We start from the raw sequence: 22,685 nt of genomic DNA on the forward strand, positions 1-22,685 counted from the left end.
ATTAACAACCTTAAAACAGGGAAGCAAATACACAACCAGGTATGTCCTCAAAACACAGCAGCTCCCACTGCAAGTTGCACATACCTGTATCAACTAAGGGCTATTAAAAGGCAAGTCTTCTCACAAGCATCCTAAAGAAACACGTCTATTGTGTGCAACATTTCAAGCACAGTTCTGTGCGTTCCCCGGTGGCAGAGACAACCTGAAGCACGCCATAAAACATGCCTCACCAAAGCCGTTCCCACCCACTTAAGATCTCGCATGAGATCATCAGAAACAGATAAACACACACCTCATAGAACTGTCTGTTAATACTCAGGACAAAGGACAAGACATCCAGAACTTTAATACGAACAGCACTACGACTTTCGTTCCTAAAATGGGAAGAGCAAATTCAAGATGAATAAAATAAAGTTGCTGATATTTAGGGAACGGGGAGAGGAGAAAAGGAAAGTAAAACTAAAGCAAACTAAGAAATTTCTTAAGAGTTAGAACAATAGCTGTTAAGAGATCAGTTGAGCCTTCAGTTAATGTCTTTACATATGAAATCAGATTAAATTGGAAACTGGAATCCCAATTCTGCTTTTACTACTTCTGGAGACCTTCTGCAGTTTTCCCATTTCCAATCCAAACTAGGAAGCACACGTCAGAAAAACAAGTGCTCTGGTGAGCAAATTTAAAACCAAACATATGGCACCCAGGAAGAGTTGTTCTTTGGCAGCATTTCACAGATGAGACAAAAGTGTGTTATTGCTGCATGCTGGTATCATAGAGCACAACACTACTTCCAGGAGTACCAATTCAAAAACGGGTAACTTCAGTACTGGATAACCATATGCAATCCTGATGCTTAACAGGAAAGTCTTGTTTGGTGTCAGAACTACAAAGTGCTGTGGAGTGGAACACATAACTGACTAAGCTAATTGGAACAGCACCATCCAATGGAAATAAAGAAAAGAAGAAAAAAAAAACCCAGCATAAATAACTCAGTGGAAAGTTTTTGTGCTGTTAAACAAAATCCCTTCATGTATTGTGCCTGGAACTACCATACTTCTTAGCAGTCATCTACTAACATTAGAACTTCAGAAAACAAAATTATCTAACATGAAAAGGTGGCAAGAAACATTTGAAACTGCCTTATACTCACAAAGTTACGATTTCATACCTGAAGAATCTCTCCATTAACATCTGCAGGTTGTGAATCCAGCCATCTTTGGCAGGATGAATGGATTGAGCTCTGTATGTTATCAAGTTTAATACAGAAGATTCCTTTCACAGAAAGATCAAGAATTTTTTTTTTAGCGTATAAGTAAATACAATATATCCATTCCCCCAACCTCCGCCCCAAGAAAAAGGCTCATACAAGTCCTTGCTGCTATCCACTTGCTATTGTAGGACTCCCCACTTTCAACTGTACAAGTAACAAAATGGATTCAACTGGCAACAAAGGAAGGCAACAATAAATAAAAGTCTTACTGGTCTCTGATCAGCACATCTTTCCACCAGCTCAAAAAATCTCTCTTCAGAGCCATGGAATTCATTCTGATCACAGAGTTCTTCTACTGTAGTCAAGAGATCATGTACAATGGACTTAAGCTCTTGGCTCTCCAGACTCTGAAACAGAGACAAAAAACATTCCTAAAAGGCTCCTACCTTACCAGATAGTGCTAACTTTTAAATACAAACAAAAAACTCGGTTGAGAAGCACAGTATTGAGAACTGGGGTAAACCTATACTCAGCTTCAAAGTTCGCTAGAGGGTACAAACAGGAGATTGATTTGCAAAAGTATTTATGGTAAGGTCTTTTGATTGAAAGCACATCAAGGCAGGCTTTACTTACCTGCAGCTGTTGCAGTAATCGCTCCATGATGTCCAAAAGGATATCCCACGTTACAGCTTGCAGCTCCTTCCCATACTTCTTTATTAGACGTGTTATGGACAGAACTATCTCATAAGACACAACTGCGTTGGGACATGTCATGGCCTGGAATACAAAGCACTTCACTCAGTTAACAGTTGGAAAGCAGTGATCAGAAGCCCTCTGAAATGCAAATGAAACATGCCTTACCAATTAGGAACTTAGCCTGAAGGCCTGAGATAAATATTCAAGTCTACACACACAAAGAGCAAAGCAAAGAACCACTTTACAAAGTGCAGTTATGCACTCCTGCAAACAGCTGTAGATCAGATGTCAAATACGGCCCCATCTTACAGAGCAGACACATGAGGTTAAAGCTAGTAATTCCTGCTTGACGCATTTGGATGAGACAATTTTAAGAGTTCTGAGGCTGTCCCTGAAGACACCATCTCTCACTTTTTGTACCACACACTGGAAAGAGTGAAAGTTTTTGCTGTTTTTGTTTTTTATGGCAAAGTACCCACAATGTAGACATTGGATAAAAAGCATTCAGACTTTGCTTTTGTGGCCAACAAAGATATCCCAGAAGGGCACCTCTGCTTCAAACTTAAATCCTCTGTTGTTTTACTGTTTCCCCACACTTCACCCCACATCTAATTGCTGTCTCTTGTCTTTCAGGCATACAAATATCCCCCTGGTGCAGGGGACCACATTTTTGTTCTAACTTTGTACAGGTCCAGATGTAAACCTGATTATAAAGTTCCTCAGCATCCCATCCTACCTTGAGGAACGAAGGCAGCACTGAAGTTGGGGAATTCTTGAGTGAACTGAGGCGATGAGCACCCCACAGAGCCATCCCAACAAAGAACACAGCTCCTCTCAGCAGCGCTGCATCCGCCATGTAAGCTCTAAGAACAGATGGGAGAGAAGTCTTAGACCATGCCACAATTATTTTAGCATGGAAGAATCAACAGAAATACACACTGTCACAAGAATTACCAGCTGTTATACATCAGAGCTTTGCACAGCAATTTACAAACATTAAAAGCAGTAAATCATTTAGTACAACTTTAAGCAAAGGAAAACTGAATTCAGAAAAGCCTAAAAATGAGCACTTCAGCAGCATAACTAGGAAGGGAATTAATTTCTAAGCACCAGAACCTTCAGCTTGTTCTACTGAGGTCAGTGACTCCCTATCCTTGTCAACTGGACCTCTACTGAACTCCTTGGCTTCTGCGAGATACACCTTCTTTACCTGTCTTCCATGATCCTGCACATGTTGTAGATGGCACTGTGTCCCAAATGAGTTCCCAAAAGGTTGCGCATAAGCTGCAAATTCAAAGAAAACACTTAAATATCCAATTGTTAAAATGCTCATTAGCCTAAATACGCAGTTAGCTGGCTGATCGTGTCCGCTTACGTAAGTAAACGTGTCCAGCCATTTCCATGCCACAACAGAAGCCTGTCACACCATCTGAGAGGAAACTATGGGTAAAGTCCATGGACTTGACAGGACTTACACTAACGACGTGCTGATCCCTTAATACTTGTAACAATTTTAAATTTACTCTTAAAACCAAACTGAAATCATGGCAGATGTGCACAAGCACATCTGGCACTTCATCTGTGAGGCCAAAACAGTGAGCTCATTAAAAAAACAAAACTGCAAGAGAGTTCTGACCTTCCAGCATGGCTCGCAGAGCTCCTTCACGTTGATGGTACGGCACAAAGTGATGATAAATACTGGCAGGTTCTCCGAGGGCAGGCAATTATAGCAAACAACTGCATCTAGGACTTGCAAGGAAATCTTTGGGAAAGAGAAAATGATTATACACTTCTCTCTGAATAAAATGCAAGTCAAATCCTAACCTGGCAGAGCCTGGAAGTCAAAAGGGACACAGATAGGTCTTTTTATTTTTTTCTTTTAATCATTGCAAGATGGAAAAAACCATAAAAAGCACTGCTGAAAAACTGATTCACTTATCGAAATTATCAACGCTCTGTTCATTTTAGAATAAAATTATTATTTGCGTATGAGATCCAATGGCTTACAAATACTTCATAATATTGTATTAGCTCTCTTGTACGGTGGGAATAAACTGAGAGGAGAGTCTGATGATCTCATTTTGTTTGCAGAAGTTACAGTTTCAAAGAATTTTAAAGAATTCTAAAGTACTAAGAGAGACTCAAATCACTGACCTCTATGTCCACAGATGATGAAGTCTGAATGCACAAGAGGCATATCTTGCTGTTAGGAAAGAAAATGTAATTATAATTGTTTACTTAATGTGATTTTAGGCAAATTACAAAAAGCCAAAACAGATAAGGAAATCGGCATATTATTTTACTCATCATTCCCTTTATTTACAATTGACATGGTTGTTAACACTCTTAGAGGCACTGAACAGTACAACCTCTTTTATAAAGTTAAACTAACTTTAAATAATTAAAATTGCACTGAAATGCAACTCAATATGCCTATGCTAATACAATAGCAGAGACCCTTTGTGAGACTAAGCAACACAATCAGGTCCCCCACATGCAATGGCAAAAGCACATGCAGCTAAACTGAAACAGATTTGAACATTGTAAGAACTGAAAATCAAATGTTTGCCAGAAATGTCAGTTATGACCTGGAATGAAACAGATCCAAACTAGATGAAAAAGAATTCACTTATCTGTATATTGAACTGCAACTTTCTCCTGTAATTTACCAAGAATGAGCATGCAGGAGTTAAAAGAAACCAACTTACTGGACCATGTCAGCTACGTAGTCTTCCAGATAGCAGCTATTGAATTTCACCAGGTTCACTAAAACCAGAAGGAACTCAGAAGACAAACCAACATCCATCCACTGTAGTACAAAGTCAGCTGAAGAAGGAAAACGAACCGTCACAACATGCTTTCTACCCAGAACTGTTACTACGTATCACTGCATGCCTGTCCCTTGACTTATTCCCACCAAACTGAACAGGAGCAGACACAACACTCACCTAACTCTTCTTCTAAGTAGGTGATGTATCGCCCATTCCCAGTTAGAGCCTTGAACACTTCAAGCCGTTCATGCAAGTCTTCATTGGAGGGATAGTCCTTAATAACCTTAAAAAAATGTGCTCTGAGGATCCCTAATCTCTCACCCTTTAAAAAAAAAAAAAAGAAAAAGAAAAAAAAGAAAAAAAAAGAAAAAAAAGGGAGGGGATAGTTAACAGTGTCACTAATGAAAAAAGACAGTTAAGGCCTGGATCTTATCAAGGTCTGTAACAGCAATCTTCATGCTTGAAATTATTTTCTTTTCCTATGGGCTATGAAAGTCTCCTGAAAATACCTCCAGCCTCTACTGGCTCTTGACAGTGGCTCAGGTCTTCTCAACCTGTTAAATCAGCACTCAGGACAGGAGGCATTTTGTCCAGCAACACACAGACAGCATCCAATACCCAAAGTAATCCACAGAAATGCAACTTCCAGCACTGCCAGTACAGCACTCAAAAAACCCCAAAGCCAACAAACCAGGATGACTATTCTTTTCAAAAGCATCTACCCCTACTTTTTCAGAATAGCGAAAACCAGAACTTTAGTCTGATACAGTCTTACATTTGTATAGCACACTGTGAAATTCAAAGAATTCACAGTATGCTTAACTTGGCGAGGCCAGAAAAGTATCTCAGACAGAAGCTCTTGCATACTTGACATGCTGAAACATCAAAACCAGCTGCAGACCAGGACTAATGGGTCTGGGCAAAGACCATATAAAATTTGCTGTACTATGCTGAACTTAACCCAAAGTATTTCCTCTTTTTCAAGAACATTGCCCCAAAACAGAAAACTTTTCTATGAGTTTTATAAAAAATTCTGCTGAGGTCAAACTAAGACGTAAATTAAAATGCTTCCTCTGCCCATTTACTAGGCACAACCAAAATAAGAAACACAGAAAATTGTAGAATAGAGGATTTTTCATGTTCGTACTCTGCACAAACCCTATCTAAGTGTAGTGTTTCTTCCACAGCTTGTTTTTACCTGTCCTTGAACGATTGACTTTAGCAGATGAAGAACAGCATGTCTGGCTTCAACGGGGCGCTCTGGCTGGAGCATATCGGCTACCACTTTCCATATTGCTTCCACTGCATGCTGCAAACAAACACAGCAGACAGGCGGCAGTAGGCAAGTTAAGCTTCTTCTAGGATCTTTACCCAGTAGATCAGTCATTAATTATGGCACGTTAACGAACAAGATCTCCAGGGATTTTATGTCCAGAGTTATCTTTTCTGAGGGACACTCTCACTTGCCCAGTCATAAACTCGGACAAACCATACGAGACACCAAATCCCATCCTACGTGACAACCTGCACCCCAGTAACTGAAGTTCTTCCTTCACACACTTACTTCAGTGTGAATATGTGTGCAGAAACCTCCACCCAAATACAAGACGACCTTAAAACCAATTTGAGGTTGCTTATTAACAAGACAGAAGGAGCTAGCAAACACCTCTTCTGCAAGATTAATATCTTTTCCCAAGAACCATCCTGAACAGGCCTGAATATTCGCAGCATTCTCCAACCATTCAGTTCAGGAGGCCCACCAGCTATGTCCTCCCTGCTCCACTGCTGGTAGGCTGGACAAGACTAATTTCCAGGGCCTGTGAGCCATCCATTTACAGGTTTGGACAGCACAAAACAGCTTCTGGGATTATCAGTTTTAAAAGGCAGTCTAAAGGAACTTCTTACAATAGGTTAAGAGCTGTTGCTTAAATTTTCATCTTTCCACTATTCACTAAACACTTTGAAACTTACCTCTTCAATTTTTTTTGTTTTTGCCACTTCACAGATTTGACTGATTGCTCGTATCCTATTACTTAATCCACATTCTATGCTCAGTTCCTGGAAAGAAATGTAGAAATAAGCTAACAGTTTATCTTACTAGAAACACTTATCCATTTCTCAAAGGGGATCGTGAACCACTGAAAAATAAATTACATATTTGTCCAAAATGATCTAACCATTAGTCATCACTGGAGCTTTCCAAGAATTTCTCCAAAAACTTTTTTCCATTAGCAAATGATTTGTCAAAACTAGAACTTCCACAGAACTGAAGCCAAGCAGCTTTCCACCTCCAGGACAGAGTATCTCATTTTCTTCAGAAAAGTTAGTAACTCACTGGCTGTGGCACTTGCCCAGTTCATGGGAGAAGGGTAGAGAAAGGAGACCAGCTCCTTAGCCTTCCAGCAGGTAAGAGCTTGGCTGCTCCAGCACAGATGGGATTCTAGTCTCCTCCTTTTTATGTGTTTTCATCCCTGCATGCCAACTATTCTGCTTACAGACTTGCTGTACCAATTACTGGAATAATTTTTTAAAAAATTGTTTTATATTTCACAAAATCATAAGGTTTTCATAAAATAAAACCGTTTCCAGCTTGTGCTAACTGCCACCACATAAACTTCATCAAACTCGGACTATAAAAAAAAGCAACATGTTTTGAGGAAACACCCTGTAACCAGACATAAGACAACACCATCCTATCAAATATCTCAAAAGCATTCAAACACCAAACAACTAAAATGCTGTAACTTCAAAGTAGGTGAGTTTTACATCTGTTTCGTTAGAGAAGGAATAGAGAGATACAGTGAAAAAGCATGACTGGAGAGGGAATGGATGTCAAAACAGAAAGGAGAACGAGCAAGCCCTCCTTCCGACCCTGTCAGCTCAGGTCATCCAGGCACTATCCCCACCTTTACTATGGTCAGTTCTCACACCTTGAGTATTTCTGCAGTGATGATAAACTCTGTTTGTTTGCCCTCCGATGACTTTGAACTTCCCCGGGATGTTCCCAGCCCCAGGAGATTCCTGAACTTCTCCTTCAGTCCAGAATCCTTGCTCTGAGGCTTTGCCATTGCTGACAAGCAAGCAGCGCTGAGCCCCTGCAAATACAGAACAAGGTTTTTGTTAAGGGCAGCCCAAGGGGAACCTTTAAGCAGGAAAACACCAGTAACACCTGTCATGACTTGGCTTTTACAAACTGCTCTGGTGTCACAAGCCGTTTCAAACAAGGGAGAAGCCCCACACTGAGGATGAAGCAGCGAGGAGCCTGCGTGCACGGGGAGCCTGTGCTGCTCCTGCCTTCAGCACCGGCATCCTGCAGCAACCCAGGGAACACGGAGTTCAGGGCTACCATTTTCTGGGAGCTCTGAACGGCCAGCACCACCACAGCCCATGCAGAGCAACCACCATTTTAAAACCACTGAGCTGATTTCTGAAGTATAACTGCACACACACACACACTTTTTGGCGGTACTCATTCCCAGTCCAAAAGCAGTGGACAAGCACACAGCGCTGTAAAGCAGATGCTGAAAGTAGACAGACGTGAGGCAGGACTTAAGAACTGCAGCGTTCAAACGTCCAAATGGTGCCAAGGCAAGGAGAAAGTGGGGAGGTGAGAACAAACACACCCATTACAGCAACAGCACACTGACAGCAGCATCCTTCAGAAACTGTCCCCCCCGCCTGCCCAACCCGCTGCCCCTCAGGGACCCCCGGACCCAGCCCAGAGCTGGACACCCGCTCCCTGCACCCCTGCCCAGCACCCTGCCCTCGGCACAAAGCTGGCAGCCCCTCAGCTATGCCCTGTGCCTCCAGGGACACACCACAGCCTTCCCCACACCCCGGGCACCTGCCACAGCGATCACTTGTGCTCCCCAGGGACACGGCACTGACCCTGTCCCAGCATCACCAGCGGACACGCCATGGTCCCCAGCCCAGGGGACACACCGCAACCCCTCATACAGCCCAGGGGACATGCCATGGCCCCCAGCCCAGCATCACCAGGGGACACACCACAGCCCCCAGCCCAGTGGACAGGCCATGGCCCCCAGCCCAACACCACTGGGGACACACCGCAGCCCCTCACACAGCCCAAGGGACACACCGCAGCCCCTCACACAGCCCAGGACATGGCAGCGTTCCCCCATGCCCCACGGCCACGCCGGGACCACACCACAATTACCCCCCGCCCCCAACACCACCACCACCACCACCTCCACCCCGGGACGCGCCACAACCCCTTACGCACACACAACAGGGGCCACCCCACGGGCCACCCCCCCCGTGTCTCCCTGACAGGGGACACCCGGGGACACCCCGCAGCCGGGGCAGCCCCACACCCCTCCCGGGGCACGGCCAGGCCCCGCCTCCCGCTAGGCCCCGCCAGGGCCCCGGGCCCCAGCCCCCGCCCCAGGCAGCACCCCCGGCCTGGGCAGCGCGACCGCCGCTCGCCCACCGCCTCACTCACCCGCCGCCCCCGGCCCGGGCCCGCCGCCCCGGCCCGCGCCCCGCTCCGCGCCGGCCCCCCCGCGCCGCGCCCCGCCCCCGGCGGAAGTCCCGCCGCTTCCGGCGTCCGCTCCCGCCGCGGGGCACGCTGGGGCCGGTAGTGCCCGGGGCTGCCGCCATGTCCGCGGCCGTGACCGCTGGCGGTGGGCGGGCGGCGGCCCGGCGGCTTGGCAGAGCCGGGGGGGCGGCCGGAGGTACGGGGAGGGGTGACGGGGGCGATGGAGGCATCCCGGGGCGGGACCCCGGCCCGATCCGGGCACGGGGAGCGGGGCCTGGGGGCCTGCAGGCAGCGGGAGCGAGGGCCCAGGCCAGCCGGGCGGCAGGGGCATGGTGTCCGTGTCACGTCCCCTTCGTGAGCCCGGTGTGGCCTGGCGGCTGTCCTGCTTGTGGCACTGGGCGAGGGCCTAGGGATGCATCTTGGCCTCCAGCAGCCTCCTGGGCGTTTGGCACATGCATCCCTGCAGTGTGACGTGTTCCCGGCTGGCACCTGTTTCCCAGGCCCTTCCCAGCCCTTCCTTGTCCCGCAGCTGGCCCTGGTTAGGGCTGGGTGAATGGGAAGTGCTGCTGCTGGCTTGGGACTACGGGGAAGAGGCATTCAGCCTTCATCAGGATCCCCTGGGTGGTTGCTGGTGCACTGAGCCGATGAGCTCTGGTGGGAGGCGAAGGCATCTTTCCCCTGGCCTCAGGTGTGAAAATCTCTCCTGTCTCTTGCAGTGAGCCAGGGTCACAGTGCAGCCGGCATTCCGAGGCGCAGCAGGAGGAGGAAGAGTATTGCCATTGCCTACGAGTCTGGGCAGGGTCATGGTGCCGAGCAGGGGGCATCTGAGCCCCAGAGACCACGCTGGGAGCCAAGGGACTGGCAACAGCAACTGGAGCGCATCCGGGAAATGAGGAGGAACAGAGATGCTCCGGTAGATGAGATGGGAGTGGAGAAGTGTTATGACAGCAGCGCTCCTCCACAGGTAACAACACCTTGCTGCCCTGCTCTGGCAGGCAGGCCCATGAAAATATAGCCCCACTTCTGCAGCCCTCCAGTCTCCCTCATCCTCATGTTGCCCCTAGACACTTTGGATGTCTTCAGAACAGAAAAATAAACTCAGGGCACATCAGGACTCTAGCCTGGGACTGGTCCCAGGAGAGGTTACTGCAGAAGCATGCGTATGAGAGAAACCGTTCATCCTGCTAGAGCAGGAGAGTCAGCTGCGGCCTCCTGGTACCAGGCTCGTTGGCTTCAGACAGCCCTTGTGAAATGGCTGTGGATGTTTTCTGAGACGTTCACTGCTGGTGTTCAGCCCGTGCTGGGCATTAGAGACCAACCATCGAGCACAGCTGTGAAAGGCCCTTGTCCTCTGCTTAAACTGCTGCCGGAAGAGTTAGCAAACTGAACCAGGAGTAGGGGCTGAGGCAAAAATAGGATGATTTTGGACTTGGGAGTGAAAACCCCAAGAGTGTATTATGTCAGTGCTGTCTTCTGGGGCAGGCTGACAGGGCATGAAGACATGTCCTTTCTTTTAAAAAAATCTCTGTAGGAGTCCAAGGAAAGTATTTAGCAAGATGGCTCTGTAACACAGAGGAAAAATAGTATGGAGAAAAGGCGAGGGGAACTGAGGAAAAAACTTCCCAGGCTGCTTTTGTGCTCTTCATACCAGCACATAAGCGTAGGTTGGCTTCCTCCCCTCTTGCGGTCCACTTTTAAGGGGATACTGGTTGAAAGGAAGGGCCATGCTGGGATGGCACTGTGCTCCCCAAGCCTGGGAACACAATCAAAGGCCCCAGATGACACCTCCCTCTGCAGGAACCATTTGCATCAGTACAAAAAACAAAGCACAGCGAGGCCATGGTGTGGCGTTGGGATGCAGGGCTGCGCTCTCCGTGCATGGTGCTGGTGTGGGAACATGGAGATAACCCGCAGGCAGGCTCGGTGGAGCAGCGGGAGTTGTGTGCTCCACAGTGACCTGCTGGGCTCTGAGGGGAGGGGTCTCAAAGACACAGCTGCACAGTTTCAGCACATGTAACGCGGTCCTTGTTGTTGGCATCATGCCCTAGGCTTGGATCCCTGGGGGAAATTATTAGCTTTGATTCCAGATTCAGACAGTGTCACACGCTCTGCAGCCATGTGGGCTGGCACCAAGTGCAGCTGTGGGGCAAAGGGGACTACGGTGCATGATACAGAAATAACTTTTCTTCCCGAGGGAGGCAGGGTGGTTGCTTCCAAGAAAAAGTGGATGTTGTAACCCTCAGCACACACCAGCACTCCTCACACAATTTCCCTGTGCTCGGTCAGAGATTTTTCCTGGTGCACCTGCAGTTTTGTAAACTTTGTAAGAGAGCTGGAGGAAGGATTGTATCCCACGTTGTCCTGGGTCAGTCCAGGTTAGTTGCATCATCCTCCTCATTCTGGTGGGGACAGAATTGCATCTGGGGAAAAATCAATTGAAAAAGAGAAGGTGGGTGGTCTGAACTAAACCCTGCATGACAGCATCAGAGGAACTCTGGGGGTTTGTGCTTCATCTCCCAGTCTCTCTCATCCCAGTTCTTTAGATTTGGTTTTGTAAGGAGCTCACTGAAGTCAGATACCCAGTTCCTGCTGAAGCCTAGTGGGAAAGCAACAAGACTTTCAAAAGCTGCTTAGAGCAGAAGTCTCATAAAAAATCACTGGGTGTTTGTACTTCTGCGTTGTGTGGGGTCTCCTGAGAATCCCATCATCAGGAAAAGCGTTGTCTGGCCATTTGTGGCTAAGCGCTGGCATCTTTGGGTGTGAGATCCCAGCAGACAGTAGCTGATCTCTGACCTTTTACGCACGCTGACTGCTTAGATTGAAGGTGTTTCTTTTCTCCCTTTGTTGTGTGGTAGAATTAAAAGATTATGGATCATTTATGTTGCAGCCTTCCAGTCTCTTGTAGATAGATGTGGCTCACCCAGGGTAGCTCCATATCATGTACTGGACAGAAGATGGTGTGGGATGGGAGAGCTGAGCCATGCAGGTAGCCCGATCCTCCTGAGGAGATAAAGAGCGGTGTCTCACTCACTGTCTCCTTTTCCTCAGGTTATGCGCTACCAAGTTTTGCTGTCACTGATGCTCTCCAGCCAGACCAAGGACCAGGTGACATCAGCTGCCATGCTGCGCCTGAGGCAGCATGGCCTCACAGTCGACAGTATTTTGCAGATGGATGATGCAACGCTTGGGCAGATCATTTACCCTGTAGGATTCTGGAGGGTGAGTGCAGGATCACAGCAGCACTGACGTGCACATAGAGGAACCCTCTCCAGCATCCTCTGCTCCCATGCAGCTGCCTGGGACAGCTCGGAGGCCCAGAGGAGAAGCACAAAGCGGGTGCAGGCTTGTCCTTTGCAGGCTGTGCTCACAGCGAGTGGCTGAGCTGACAGCAGGTGATGAAGGCAGAAGGTGGGTGTGAACCACCCCTGAGACACACCCCCAGCTGGTATTCAGCCTGTGTGCCGTGCCCCTTGGTGATCTTGCTCCTGAATTCAAGCTGAAGGCTGTATTTTACCCCAGTTTTAGCAATTTGTATTCACAGCAAGATTGTTGGCTGTGGTGCGTGGAGTGTGCAGGGGAGGTTAGCACTAATCAGGTCTCAGCATTCAGCTTTCAAGGAGAAATCAAAGAGCTTTGTCCCCCCTCCACAAACTCGTGTGTGGCCTCACATGTAATATATGCTCAGGAATATTTTCTTTTCTGAGCTCTTTGTCTCTTTTCCCTGTATTGGAGGGCAACTTGGATTTTCTGCCTTTCCTCTTGGTTTTCCAGAACAAGGTGAAGTACATAAAGCAGACGACAGCCATCCTGAAGCAGAAATACGGGGGTGACATACCGAGAACTGTGGAGGAGCTGGTGCAGCTGCCAGGAGTTGGGCCCAAAATGGCCCACTTGGCCATGAACATTGCCTGGGACAGTGTGTCTGGGATAGGTAGGTTGGACCCATTCTTTTCCTAAATACTGCCTGATCCATTCCCCAGGCAGAGGGGAAGCATCGCAGCTGGGTAAGCTGCCTGCCCCGGGAGTCTGGTAACCTTGCTTCAGTTTAGTCATCTGCAGAGCATTTGGGTGGGTGAAGGATGTGACTCTCACCCACTCACAGCGGATGAGTGGCTATAGAATTCAAGCATGGATCCAGCTACGGTTTTTCCCCAAGTTTGATAGCAGAAATCCCCAAGGGCAGTGACTCCCTCCCCTCTGATGCTGTTAAGCAGTGCAAGTGTTGCAGTGCCTGATTGGGTGGGCATAAAAAGGATGTGCTAGCGGAATAATGCTTTGAAATCTCTTTGGTGTCAAGTGAAAGAGAGGCGGGGGTAATTTTGTGATCTGGAGATAGTTGTAGGATAGTCTGAGGTTATTTTTTCCTAGGGTTGCTTCTGTTGAAACAAATCTCATTTGGGAATTTTGTTTGGCAAGGCGTAAGAGGGCGGAAGCAGGGCTTAGTCAAAATTGCCGTTTGAATTTGTTAATTCATGATGGGTCATAGAAAGAAATGGTCTCTGGTGATCTGTGTCTACAGAATTTCTGATCTGTTTCACTCCTGTGGCAGGCTAATAGGTGACCACAGGTACATTTGTTTATTTGTCACGTTTATTGAACAGAGAGCGTGTAGCTGTAACTTGTGGAGCTGTGTGCTTTACCACTGATGGGCTGGGAGGAAGTCTGCGGTGGAGATGGGCCCAGGCCAGACCCAGGGCAGGTTCATTCCTGCACAGTGCCCGGTTGGGGAGCGTGGCTGGCAGCAGAGCTGCCTGCAGTAGCCGGCAGATGGGGCTGGACGATCAGCTGCCCGGCCTGGGGGCCCCTGGGGACAGATTAATATTCCATGTGTATTTTCTGCTTAATGGAGGAGCCCTGGGAAAGCTAGGAATGGTGTCACCTGATGAATGACTGCTGCCGCAGCGAGGTTAGTGCGGGCAGCAGCTGACTCCCGCAGCCCCACTGGTGACAGTCAGCTGCACGAAATGTGGCTCTTGCACTACATTCGACAGCGCTTGGGGTCTGTTGTTCTCTCCCTGCTGTGGGGGAGGGAAGTCCAGAGGGAGCCAAACTAGCCAACTGTTTTCCAAATAATTGTGTGCTCGGTTTTGATTTAGGAGGCAAGACTTAGTCTTCCTGTTTACAGCAATTTCCTGGGTTTTGCCCAATTAGCCATAGAGACAGGTTTATCGCCGCTGATCTAACAATAATATACTTTGCATTCAGAGCTTTTTAGCTCAAAGCACTTTATAAACATTCGTTTAAGCCTCACAAACCCTCTTATGTTGGTAGGTATTATGAAATGTGTTTTCCAGCTGGGTAAACTAAGGGGCAGCGATTGCAACTTGCGTAACGTCAGCTGAAACACAGGGAGGAAGAGAACCCTGGACAGGCTGCTCTGTGCCTGCTAGATCAGAGCGTGCAAACCTTTGAAGGAAGGCTGGGTCAGATTGTGTGAGTGTGGCTGCGTGGCATGAGCTATCCATCCCATCTGGCTTTTGGCTCTGGGCCTAGGAAGAAAGCAGCACGTTTGTTCTGCGAGTAAGCCTCCCCTCCTGTTTCACCTGCCTGTTCCTGCCGGCCCCTGGAGGAAGCCCGTGCAGGGCGCTGTACCTGGTGTGCTGTGACAGGCAGCTTTTGGCTGTGCTCTCTCCATTCAGGTGTGTCTGCCCCCACCTAAACTCTGGGCTCTCCCTTCCTAGCTGTGGACACCCATGTGCACAGGATCACAAACAGGCTGAAGTGGGTGAAGAAGGAGACCAAATACCCCGAGGAAACTCGGGTAGCGCTGGAGGACTGGCTGCCCAGGTGAGGTCTGAGACCCCAGCCTCCTTCCTCCACACCAAGCCCCTCGAGCTAGCTGCAGGAGCTGTGTCTGCATGCAGTCCTGCTTATAGCATTTTCGGTGACTGCGCTTTGGGTCCCTCCTCTTTACAGGGACTAGCCTGCAGGTGTTTCTTCTCTCCCAGGGAGATGCAGCAGCAACATCTCAGCTGCTTGGTTGTTTCCTGGCTACCGGATATATTGATCACCACTAGTGTAGCCGGGTACCTGGAGGCCTTGATGCCCAATTCTTGCCTTGACAAGTTTACCATGACCCAAGCCAGGTGCTTTTCTGCACAGGACCTTGCTGAGCCTAATGGCCACAGCAATATCAGACTGTGGTTGGATTCTGGCCTTCATTGATGCTTAATCTTCAATATCAAATGCCAGCTGACAGGCACTCTGTTGCAGTTCCGCATCTGGCATATGCCTTAGCAGAAGAGAACGACCACAGACTCTTTGTGTATCTGTTCCCTGCTCCCCACCCCAGTTCAGAGGGATGAGGAAAGGTTAGGAGGGCTGTTCTTAGTAGCTGGGATCCGCCTCCAGATGCCTTGGGAAGCCAAGAGGAACAGGCAGTAGGCGAAAGGGATCCATTTAAAAGCACGGGCTGTTCTTTAACTCCTCTGAGCAGCTGTATCGGAAAGCTCATGTTTTTTCCTCTCACTACAGGGATCTCTGGAGGGAGATAAACTGGCTCTTGGTGGGCTTTGGCCAGCAGACCTGCCTGCCTGTGAATCCCCGCTGCAATGAGTGCCTCAATCAAGACATTTGCCCGGCTGCTAAGAGACGCTGAGCGATCATCCAGTCTTTGCAGAGCAACAAAGCTGCTTCAGCTCAGCAGAACCCCAAAGCTGAGCCCTAGTTAAAGCTGTGCTTTGCACAGGGCTGGCTGTGTGACTGCAGAGAAACAGGAGACTGCTGCAGCCAGCTCAGCATCTCTTGGGAGGGAGCAGCCGCTGGCAACGGCTGAGCTCTTGAGAGGAAAAAGGGTCTTTCAAAGTACAGCAGTCCTGCTGTGTCAGTGCTAAAGGCTCCAGCCCCCGTGTGAATGCCTGGGCATGCCCCAGCGGAGCAGCAGGCTGTGCCACATCAGGAGTAGCTGGAGAGAAATGCTTTATTGTAGGGGACTTGCTGTTGCTTGTAAATGCGCATTTAATAAAGGTGGTGGGGTTTATTTTCCACCCGTGAGGTTTGCTGGCATCTGTACAACGCAGGGCAGGGGGAGGAGAGCATGGGTGACCTCACCAAAGCGTAAGAGCGTAAGACCACAGCAACCAGCCCTGCCAGCCGAAAGCAGGCAACAGCAACCTGCCAAGCTGCCTGCCTGGCCTGGGCAGCAAGGGGCACCACAGTGAGTAAGGTGTAACTGAAGGCTTCACAAAGCAGGATCAGAGGAGGCCATCGCCTCGATAAGTGACCTTTGGGGTCCTGGTAGAAGAGCAGAGGGTGATGCAGAGCAGGGCAGGCAGGAGAAGAGCCAGTGTCGCACTCAGTTCTGTGTGTGCCAGCAAGGGTTACAGTGGCCACAGGAGCCAGGCTCATGTGTGCCTCAGAAGCTGACAGAAGGGACACCACCACCGTCCGTGTTTTGTTCTTCAAAGAAAGGGCAGTGCTGACTTCATTGTAGAGCTTCAAAGGAATTACTTCAGCTACTCTTTAAACAGGCAAGGGAGGAAACAAAGTTTATAATGTGCTGAAGAAGGCTGTAATTCCCCTCTGAAGTTCCCTACCAAACAGATGAAGAACGAGCAAATAAGTACTCAGTACATGGGAAAACGAAGTTTATTACTGACATTACAGTGTACATTATGTTTTTGCAATGCAGTTGACAGCCTTATACTTCATTGATTTTTTTTCCAAGTTAAATGTACAGGAACTGAGTAATTACTACTGAGCTACAAGATGTCAGAAATACAGTAAGTGCTTTAACCAGGAGCAGTTTCCATGGACTAAGCAGAGATTAAGATTTTAAAATCTTATCAGTACAGACTTGCACACCTGATTTCTTTTTATCTGCATTCAAAACTACATGCTCTTTTTTTTCCCCCCTCAACTACAGCGGCCCAGTCTTGTATGAGAAATGTGGTATTTACAAACAGGTCTTTGCTCTCTGACATGCATCAGAGAATGCAACATTTAGGTCAGTGTTACGGGGAACGCTCTGCCCTGCGCAGACTGGGGCACTGCCTGGGGTTTGGCTATGCAGGCACGGGAAGCAATGTGCATACCATGAAAAAGAAGGGCTCCTTCAAAAGCTTACTGATTTATAGAAGCAAGTATTTTAGGGGCCAAAAAGAGAGCAGGTAATTGTCTTTGAAGTGGGGTAGGGAAGAGGTGTCTTGTTAATGGCAGTCCTGGAGGGGAAGCAAACCTCTCCACATCCTGAGCTACTGTCCTGCTGCCAGTCTTGTCACCGATAGCCAAACACCTGCACCAGTTCCTCTCCAAAGTCATTATTTTCAACCTGTTCAGCCCATCAACATTCCTAAAAAGATATCTTTCACAAAAGAGAACTCATCTCCTTCACCCCTGAGGCTCTCCATGCTCTCCTCCCAGCCAGCTAATGGCCACGGGCATCAGCTGCTCCACACAGTGAAGCCAAATGTTCTGGCTCTGCTGCTGCGGTCGCACCCACCCGCCGCTGTGCCGAGCCTCAAGCTGCTGCCGAGGACGGCAGTGTTATAAGGCACCTTTTTAGTTCAATATTTAGGAATACACACAGAGCCATTACAATATCCATAGCGCACTGACTACCCAAAGGCTTGTAGCACAAAACGGTGCTGGACTAACGCAGGGCAAAAACCACAGCCATGTGTTTTAAAATAGTCATCGCTGTCCCAGTGATTGCTGCCATTCACTTTTAGCTGAGGAAAGTGGTTTTGTACTCGACTGTCTTGCTGTGCCCAGTCCCTTCCCACTGCTGCCGTGGCATTTGAGCTGAATACTGGGCAGCTGCCACAGCTGGGCTCGGGGAGCTGCCGGAGCATGGGAGGGAGGGGGCCAGCCCCATCACAGCCGGGACCCTGCCCTGGTAAAACTCCTCTGCCACCTGCGAGAGTGTGATGTAGTTCAGCATAGTCACCTTCCCTCCATTACTTGCCCTTGGCTGTAAATAAGAGCTTAAATGGGCTTAATTTGTAATGCTTTCAGGATACGTGTTTGAGGTCTAACGCCACGAGCAGGGTGTTTCTAAAGGAGGCCACAGAAAGCCCAAGCGACTGCCCATGCCATCACGCCACTGCCTGCTTCATAGCCAGCCCCGCAGGGACCCTGTGGCTTCAGAGGACGCCCTCCCGATGACGAGACGGACTCGGTTATTCCCAAGGGCTGGAGGCATCAAACACCAGCCCAGAAATAACAACCCAGGCGAGACGCAGACCCAGCACCCAGGCACAGCCACCGCTCAGCCCCACTGCCCCAGCGCCAAGCCCACAGCTACAGCCGCATCCCCACGTTCTTCCCTGGAAACATGCTGGGTTGTGCTCACTCTCGGGTCTGTCCAAAGAGGTTATGTAGCATCTCATGGATCTTGTCTTCCTGCAAGGCTGCCGGAGCTGCGCCGGCAGCACTGCCCCTTGCACCACGGGGCAGGACTGGCCCCTTCCCTGTCTTCCCCTGCTGCTCAGCACTGCATCGACAGCTGCAAAGGGTCAGGCCTGTGGCATTTGGGCTGTTGGGTTTGGGGTTTGTTTTTAAATCCTGCCTCTCCCCTCTGCAGAGAAGTTGGGGATGAAAAAGGGGCTTTTATTGCTGGGGCAGAAGTCACTGGTGGGGAGGGAGGTTCCTAAACTACGAAAAACATATGGGACTTTGTAAAAAAAATAAATAAAAATGACAAAACAAACTTTTCCATCCAATAGCAAAGCCAACAAGAGCGATTTACAGCCACTGTCCATTTTCCCCGTCGTGTGAGTAGTTGATGCTGCAGACAGGGTGATGGGGAGGGGGTGCCAGGTACAGCCCACCCTGCGGGCCCCCACCACTGCGGGGCACGGGGCCATGAGACAGGGGCACAGAGCATCCCATGGGGCTCAGTCTGGGACACCCACAAAACCAAAACAAACACCCCAAATAAAAAGGAGAAAAAAAAAGTAATAGAAGCCTAAATGATACAGGTAAGAAACAACAGTTAACTCTTCCAGTCCTTTCTCATAGGAACGGGGGATGGCAGGCAGCCAGAGCAGCAAGAAAGGAGCTTTGGTCACATTTGTCTTATGAGAATCGCTGGTGAGTAACAATAATAATAACAATAATAATAATAAAAAATAAAAAAAAGGACTTTAAAATACGCCTTGTAAAAGCAACCAGTGAAGAGCAGAGCACAAAGCATCTCACGTGGACACTGAAGGACAGGGCGTAGGCACCTCAGAAACGTCCAAGCTGAGGCAGGGGCAGGAGAGCGGCGGACGGCAGCCACCAGGCAAGGTTCAGAAATTGCTGAAAATCTCTCGCTTCTTGTTCCAGTCCATCTGCGGAGCTCTCTTCTTCACCCGCTTGGCCCGCACCTTCTCCTTGGCCTCGGCAGCCGTGGGGCTCAGGGTCAGACCGCTCTCCTCAAACGGGTCCTTCTTCTCTGCATCTCCATCCTGCATGGAGAAGGGAGACAAGAGGTCAGCCCACGGCAGCGGCCTCACCGCCGTGGTGTCCCGCAGCATCTCACCCCACGTGGCCCCGTGAGGCAGGAGGCATCTCCTCCAGCGTGCACGGTAAGCGAGAGCGCAGGGTGGCTTTTCGCCGGCAGCATCCATGTGGCCACAGAATTAATTACTACATTGCATTTGGGGGGGGGTGGGTGGGGGGGTGGGGGGGAGGGTTGTGGTGGTTTATTTTTTTCCTCCCACCCGAAGAATGTGTGGCTGCCACAGCTGGAAGTGAAAAAGCAGAAACACAGAAGCTGCTGCCAGCGGGAGAACGAGCTGCTCCGCTTGTCTGCTGCAAAAATGAAAAATAAGCCCCCGGTGTAGACAGAGAGCAGGGATGAGGGAGCAAACGGTGAGCCTCAGGGCTCGCAGGGAAGGGCTGTGCCAAGGCCCCCCGTGCCCACCTGTGGCTAACTGGGGTGGGATGGGGCGCGAGGAGGGCAGCAGTGCCTGCCTGTGTGCCCACCCAGCTGGGTCTGCCCACGGCCGCCCACGGGCACCAGGCAGAGCAGTGTTTGCTTTGGGAACTGTATGGAAAACAGCATCTTTCCATCTGCTTATTACAAAGATACTGTTATACTAAAAGAAAAAATAATCAACTTTCCTTTCTAAAGTCACTGCCAGTGCCGCGATGTGCCCTCAACCAGAACCCCCCCGGTGCTCCTCCACTAACCCCAACCCTCCTGCTCCTGCAGCGGGTGAAGGGGCCACCACGTCCTCGGGTACAATGAACGTCCTAGCCAAAATGCCTTTACCTCGCTGCACCCCTGCTGGGGCCGGAGCCAGCACTGGGTCTCCAAGCCCCTCAAACCCCACCGGTCTGGGAAGCACCATCCCTGCGGGGACGCGGCTCATCAGAGCTGGTTTCAGCAGGCAGCACGCTCCGTAGCGGGCTCAATCTAAAGCTCCTGCTTGACTGATGGCACCTGTGCCGAGGCTTTGCCAGCGCCTGGTCGGGGTGCCAGGCAGGGCAGAGGGGGTTGCCCCAGGAGCCGGGCTTGGGGAGAGGCGGCTGCACCTCAGAGCTGCACGGCCACGCTCCACAAGCACCGCACTCACGTCTGTAGTGGGCAAACATACAGAATCATGACCTTCAATTTAAGGAAACATTTTAAAGCCCGCCTGCGGCACCGCTGCCCTACCATGCATGCGGAACTCCAAAATCATGATTTCGCAGACCCTGCTGATAACCATGGGCGGGTCTTCCACCAGCGCGGCAAGATGATGGCTCCAGCTTTGCTCTGACTTAATGAACACAAACTGAAGGGGGTGGTGGCTTGAATAAGCACACCAGGCTGTGAGCTGGGAGCACGGCCACCTTGCCATCCCCTGGGACTCTGGTTGCTAGTGCAAAGGTGGGACAGTGATCCCTGAAACAGCCCAAAGGTGACTCCATGGGAGGAGCTGCTGTGCTTGGGCACCAGGACACAGCCTGATTTTCCAAAGGCAGAAGCCACTGGATCAGCACATGTATTATTTAATGCTCAGAGAGAAACAGAGATGCCAGACTGCAGGCGTTTGGCCACAGCTCTGGGACGCAGCTGGTGTTCGAGATGTTTTAGAGGCTCTGGGAGCTCAGAGGAGGCTGCGTGAGCACTTGCTGCCGTCAGGCTCCTGCTCCCAGCCGTCTCGGGGCAGGGGGCAGTACCAGCACCAAGAACCGGCAGGGACACCTCACCCCCCCCAGGGTCCCTGCACAGAGACATTCCCCTACTTTTAGCAGAATCTCATGCTAAGGATACATTTTTAAGTGCTTTGGAAAGCTCCTACTTATTATTTCAAGAAAAAGAAAAAAACTCTGCTAAATTAATAACACTGAGGGAATACCAATCCATGCCTTGTGTTTTATTTTGGTCGCTTGCTCGCCTTGCACAGTGAGGTCTGCCTCTTCTCTGGCCCTTCGCTGCAGCTTTCAGCCAGGTTCCACCAGCAAAACAGCCCCAGCCCTGTAGCCACCAAACCCACACTCCTCCCAGCTTGAGCAGCTCCTTTAAACACCAATAAATTCACCGTGCTCCAAGCGAAAAGCAGCTTGGCTTTTTTAAATTTTAGCCTGCCTTGTTCCTGTTAGCAGCACTTGAACCTCACAGCTCAGCTCCTCCTGGCTTCCCAGCCTAGCCTCCTGCCCTGTAGCTAGTCAGTACAATTACACTGAAGATCCACAACTCTTGTAGACATCCTTTCATCTTACACCTCCTTTCAAACTATTAGAGCATGAGTCACTGCCCGACAAAGTGCCAATTAACTTGTTGCCGTTACCCATTGACGTTCTGGGCTGCCCCGGGCTGCCCGGCTTGGGGCAGCACCATCTCCTCCCCGAGGTCACGATGCCTGAAGGGATGAGCACGGAGCATGCGTGAGTGCTCCCAGAGCCGGGACAGAGCAGCATCCGCACCCTCGCAAACCCCATCTGTTAATATATGGGACATCTGCTGCTGCTGGCCAAGGCCACGCAACGCCACGAGCTTGGCTGTCCCCTGGGCAAAGGGGGGAAAGGACATCCCTGTGGCAGCAGCTCATGGCACCTGTGCCGAGGCTTTGCCAGCGCCTGGTCGGGGTGCCAGGCAGGCAGAGGGGGTTGCCCAGGAGCCGGGCTCGGGGAGAGGCGGCTGCACCTCGGAGCTGCACGGCCACGCTCCACAAGCACCGCGCTCACGTCTGTAGTGGGCAAACATACAGAATCATGACCTTCAATTTAAGGAAACACTTTAAAGCCCGCCTGCGGCACCGCTGCCCTACCACGCATGCGGAACTCCAAAATCATGATTTCGCAGACCCTGCTGATAACCATGGGCGGGTCTTCCACCAGCGCGGCAAGATGATGGCTCCAGCTTTGCTCTGACTTAATGAACACAAACTGAAGGGGCTGGTGGCTTGAATAAGCACACCAGGCTGTGAGCTGGGGGCACGGCCACCTTGCATCCCCCCGAGGGTCCCAAGCCCTGGACCAGCTGCCTGGAGGAGTTACAGAGCCATCCCAGCAGCGTGGCCACCTCTGTGTTGGAACCAGGAGCTGCTGACAGCTCACAGCTCCGTTTCGTGCACATCTACAGTGCAAGGGATGAAAG

The 22,685-nt window shown here is 49.9% G+C and overlaps 3 protein-coding genes and 1 long non-coding RNA gene across 14 annotated transcripts in view; 2 read left to right on the top strand and 2 right to left on the bottom strand.

Annotated features, from left to right (window-relative positions):
* TSC2 (TSC complex subunit 2) overlaps positions 1-9,153 on the bottom strand; it is a 35,311-nt gene extending 26,158 nt beyond the window's left edge. For 3 of the 9 annotated variants that reach the window (XM_037383317.1, XM_037383312.1, XM_037383311.1), the window contains exons 1-13: positions 7,605-8,354; positions 6,646-6,732; positions 5,873-5,983; positions 4,852-4,996; positions 4,612-4,729; positions 4,058-4,106; positions 3,540-3,665; positions 3,114-3,187; positions 2,640-2,766; positions 1,841-1,984; positions 1,477-1,614; positions 1,166-1,269; positions 293-374 (exon numbers count right to left, since the gene is read on the bottom strand). In XM_037383317.1, coding sequence (XP_037239214.1) covers positions 293-374; positions 1,166-1,269; positions 1,477-1,614; positions 1,841-1,984; positions 2,640-2,766; positions 3,114-3,187; positions 3,540-3,665; positions 4,058-4,106; positions 4,612-4,729; positions 4,852-4,996; positions 5,873-5,983; positions 6,646-6,732; positions 7,605-7,850 — 1,551 coding nt within the window. In that variant the 5' untranslated portion in view covers positions 7,851-8,354. Of the gene's footprint in view, positions 1-292; positions 375-1,165; positions 1,270-1,476; positions 1,615-1,840; positions 1,985-2,639; positions 2,767-3,113; positions 3,188-3,539; positions 3,666-4,057; positions 4,107-4,611; positions 4,730-4,851; positions 4,997-5,872; positions 5,984-6,645; positions 6,733-7,580; positions 8,356-9,136 lie in introns of those variants that run through there. The other 6 variants (XM_037383319.1, XM_037383315.1, XM_037383314.1 and 3 more) reach the window with 4 other exon arrangements.
* A 90-nt stretch (positions 9,154-9,243) lies between these two features.
* Positions 9,244-16,158, top strand: NTHL1 (nth like DNA glycosylase 1). 3 transcript variants are annotated; one of them, XR_005103673.1, is made up of 7 exons: positions 9,244-9,368; positions 9,889-10,136; positions 12,221-12,391; positions 12,944-13,103; positions 14,444-14,692; positions 14,812-14,959; positions 15,647-15,665. XR_005103673.1 is itself a non-coding variant. In XM_037383644.1 (6 exons), exons 1-6 carry the CDS (start codon positions 9,293-9,295, stop codon positions 15,768-15,770), a joined length of 885 nt encoding a protein of 294 aa, XP_037239541.1. In that variant the 5' UTR covers positions 9,244-9,292; the 3' UTR covers positions 15,771-16,158. The 3 variants fall into 3 exon arrangements, 1 of the variants encoding a protein (XP_037239541.1); XR_005103674.1 differs by lacking the exon at positions 15,647-15,665 and having other exon boundaries at positions 14,854-14,943; XM_037383644.1 differs by lacking the exon at positions 14,444-14,692 and having other exon boundaries at positions 14,854-14,959; positions 15,647-16,158.
* A 583-nt stretch (positions 16,159-16,741) lies between these two features.
* SLC9A3R2 (SLC9A3 regulator 2) overlaps positions 16,742-22,685 on the bottom strand; it is a 40,377-nt gene continuing 34,433 nt past the window's right edge. The window contains exon 7 of the mRNA XM_037383643.1: positions 16,742-19,563. Within this exon, the coding sequence (XP_037239540.1) occupies positions 19,405-19,563 (159 nt within the window). The 3' untranslated portion in view covers positions 16,742-19,404. The remainder of the gene's footprint in view (positions 19,564-22,685) is intronic.
* LOC119146256 lies at positions 19,570-22,107 on the top strand. Its single transcript, XR_005103675.1, has 2 exons — positions 19,570-19,683; positions 20,232-22,107. It is a non-coding gene; the product is annotated as an uncharacterized LOC119146256 (long non-coding RNA).

The sequence above is a fragment of the Falco rusticolus genome, chromosome 4 (genome assembly GCF_015220075.1).
Source record: "Falco rusticolus isolate bFalRus1 chromosome 4, bFalRus1.pri, whole genome shotgun sequence".
Classification (NCBI taxonomy): domain Eukaryota; kingdom Metazoa; phylum Chordata; class Aves; order Falconiformes; family Falconidae; genus Falco; species Falco rusticolus.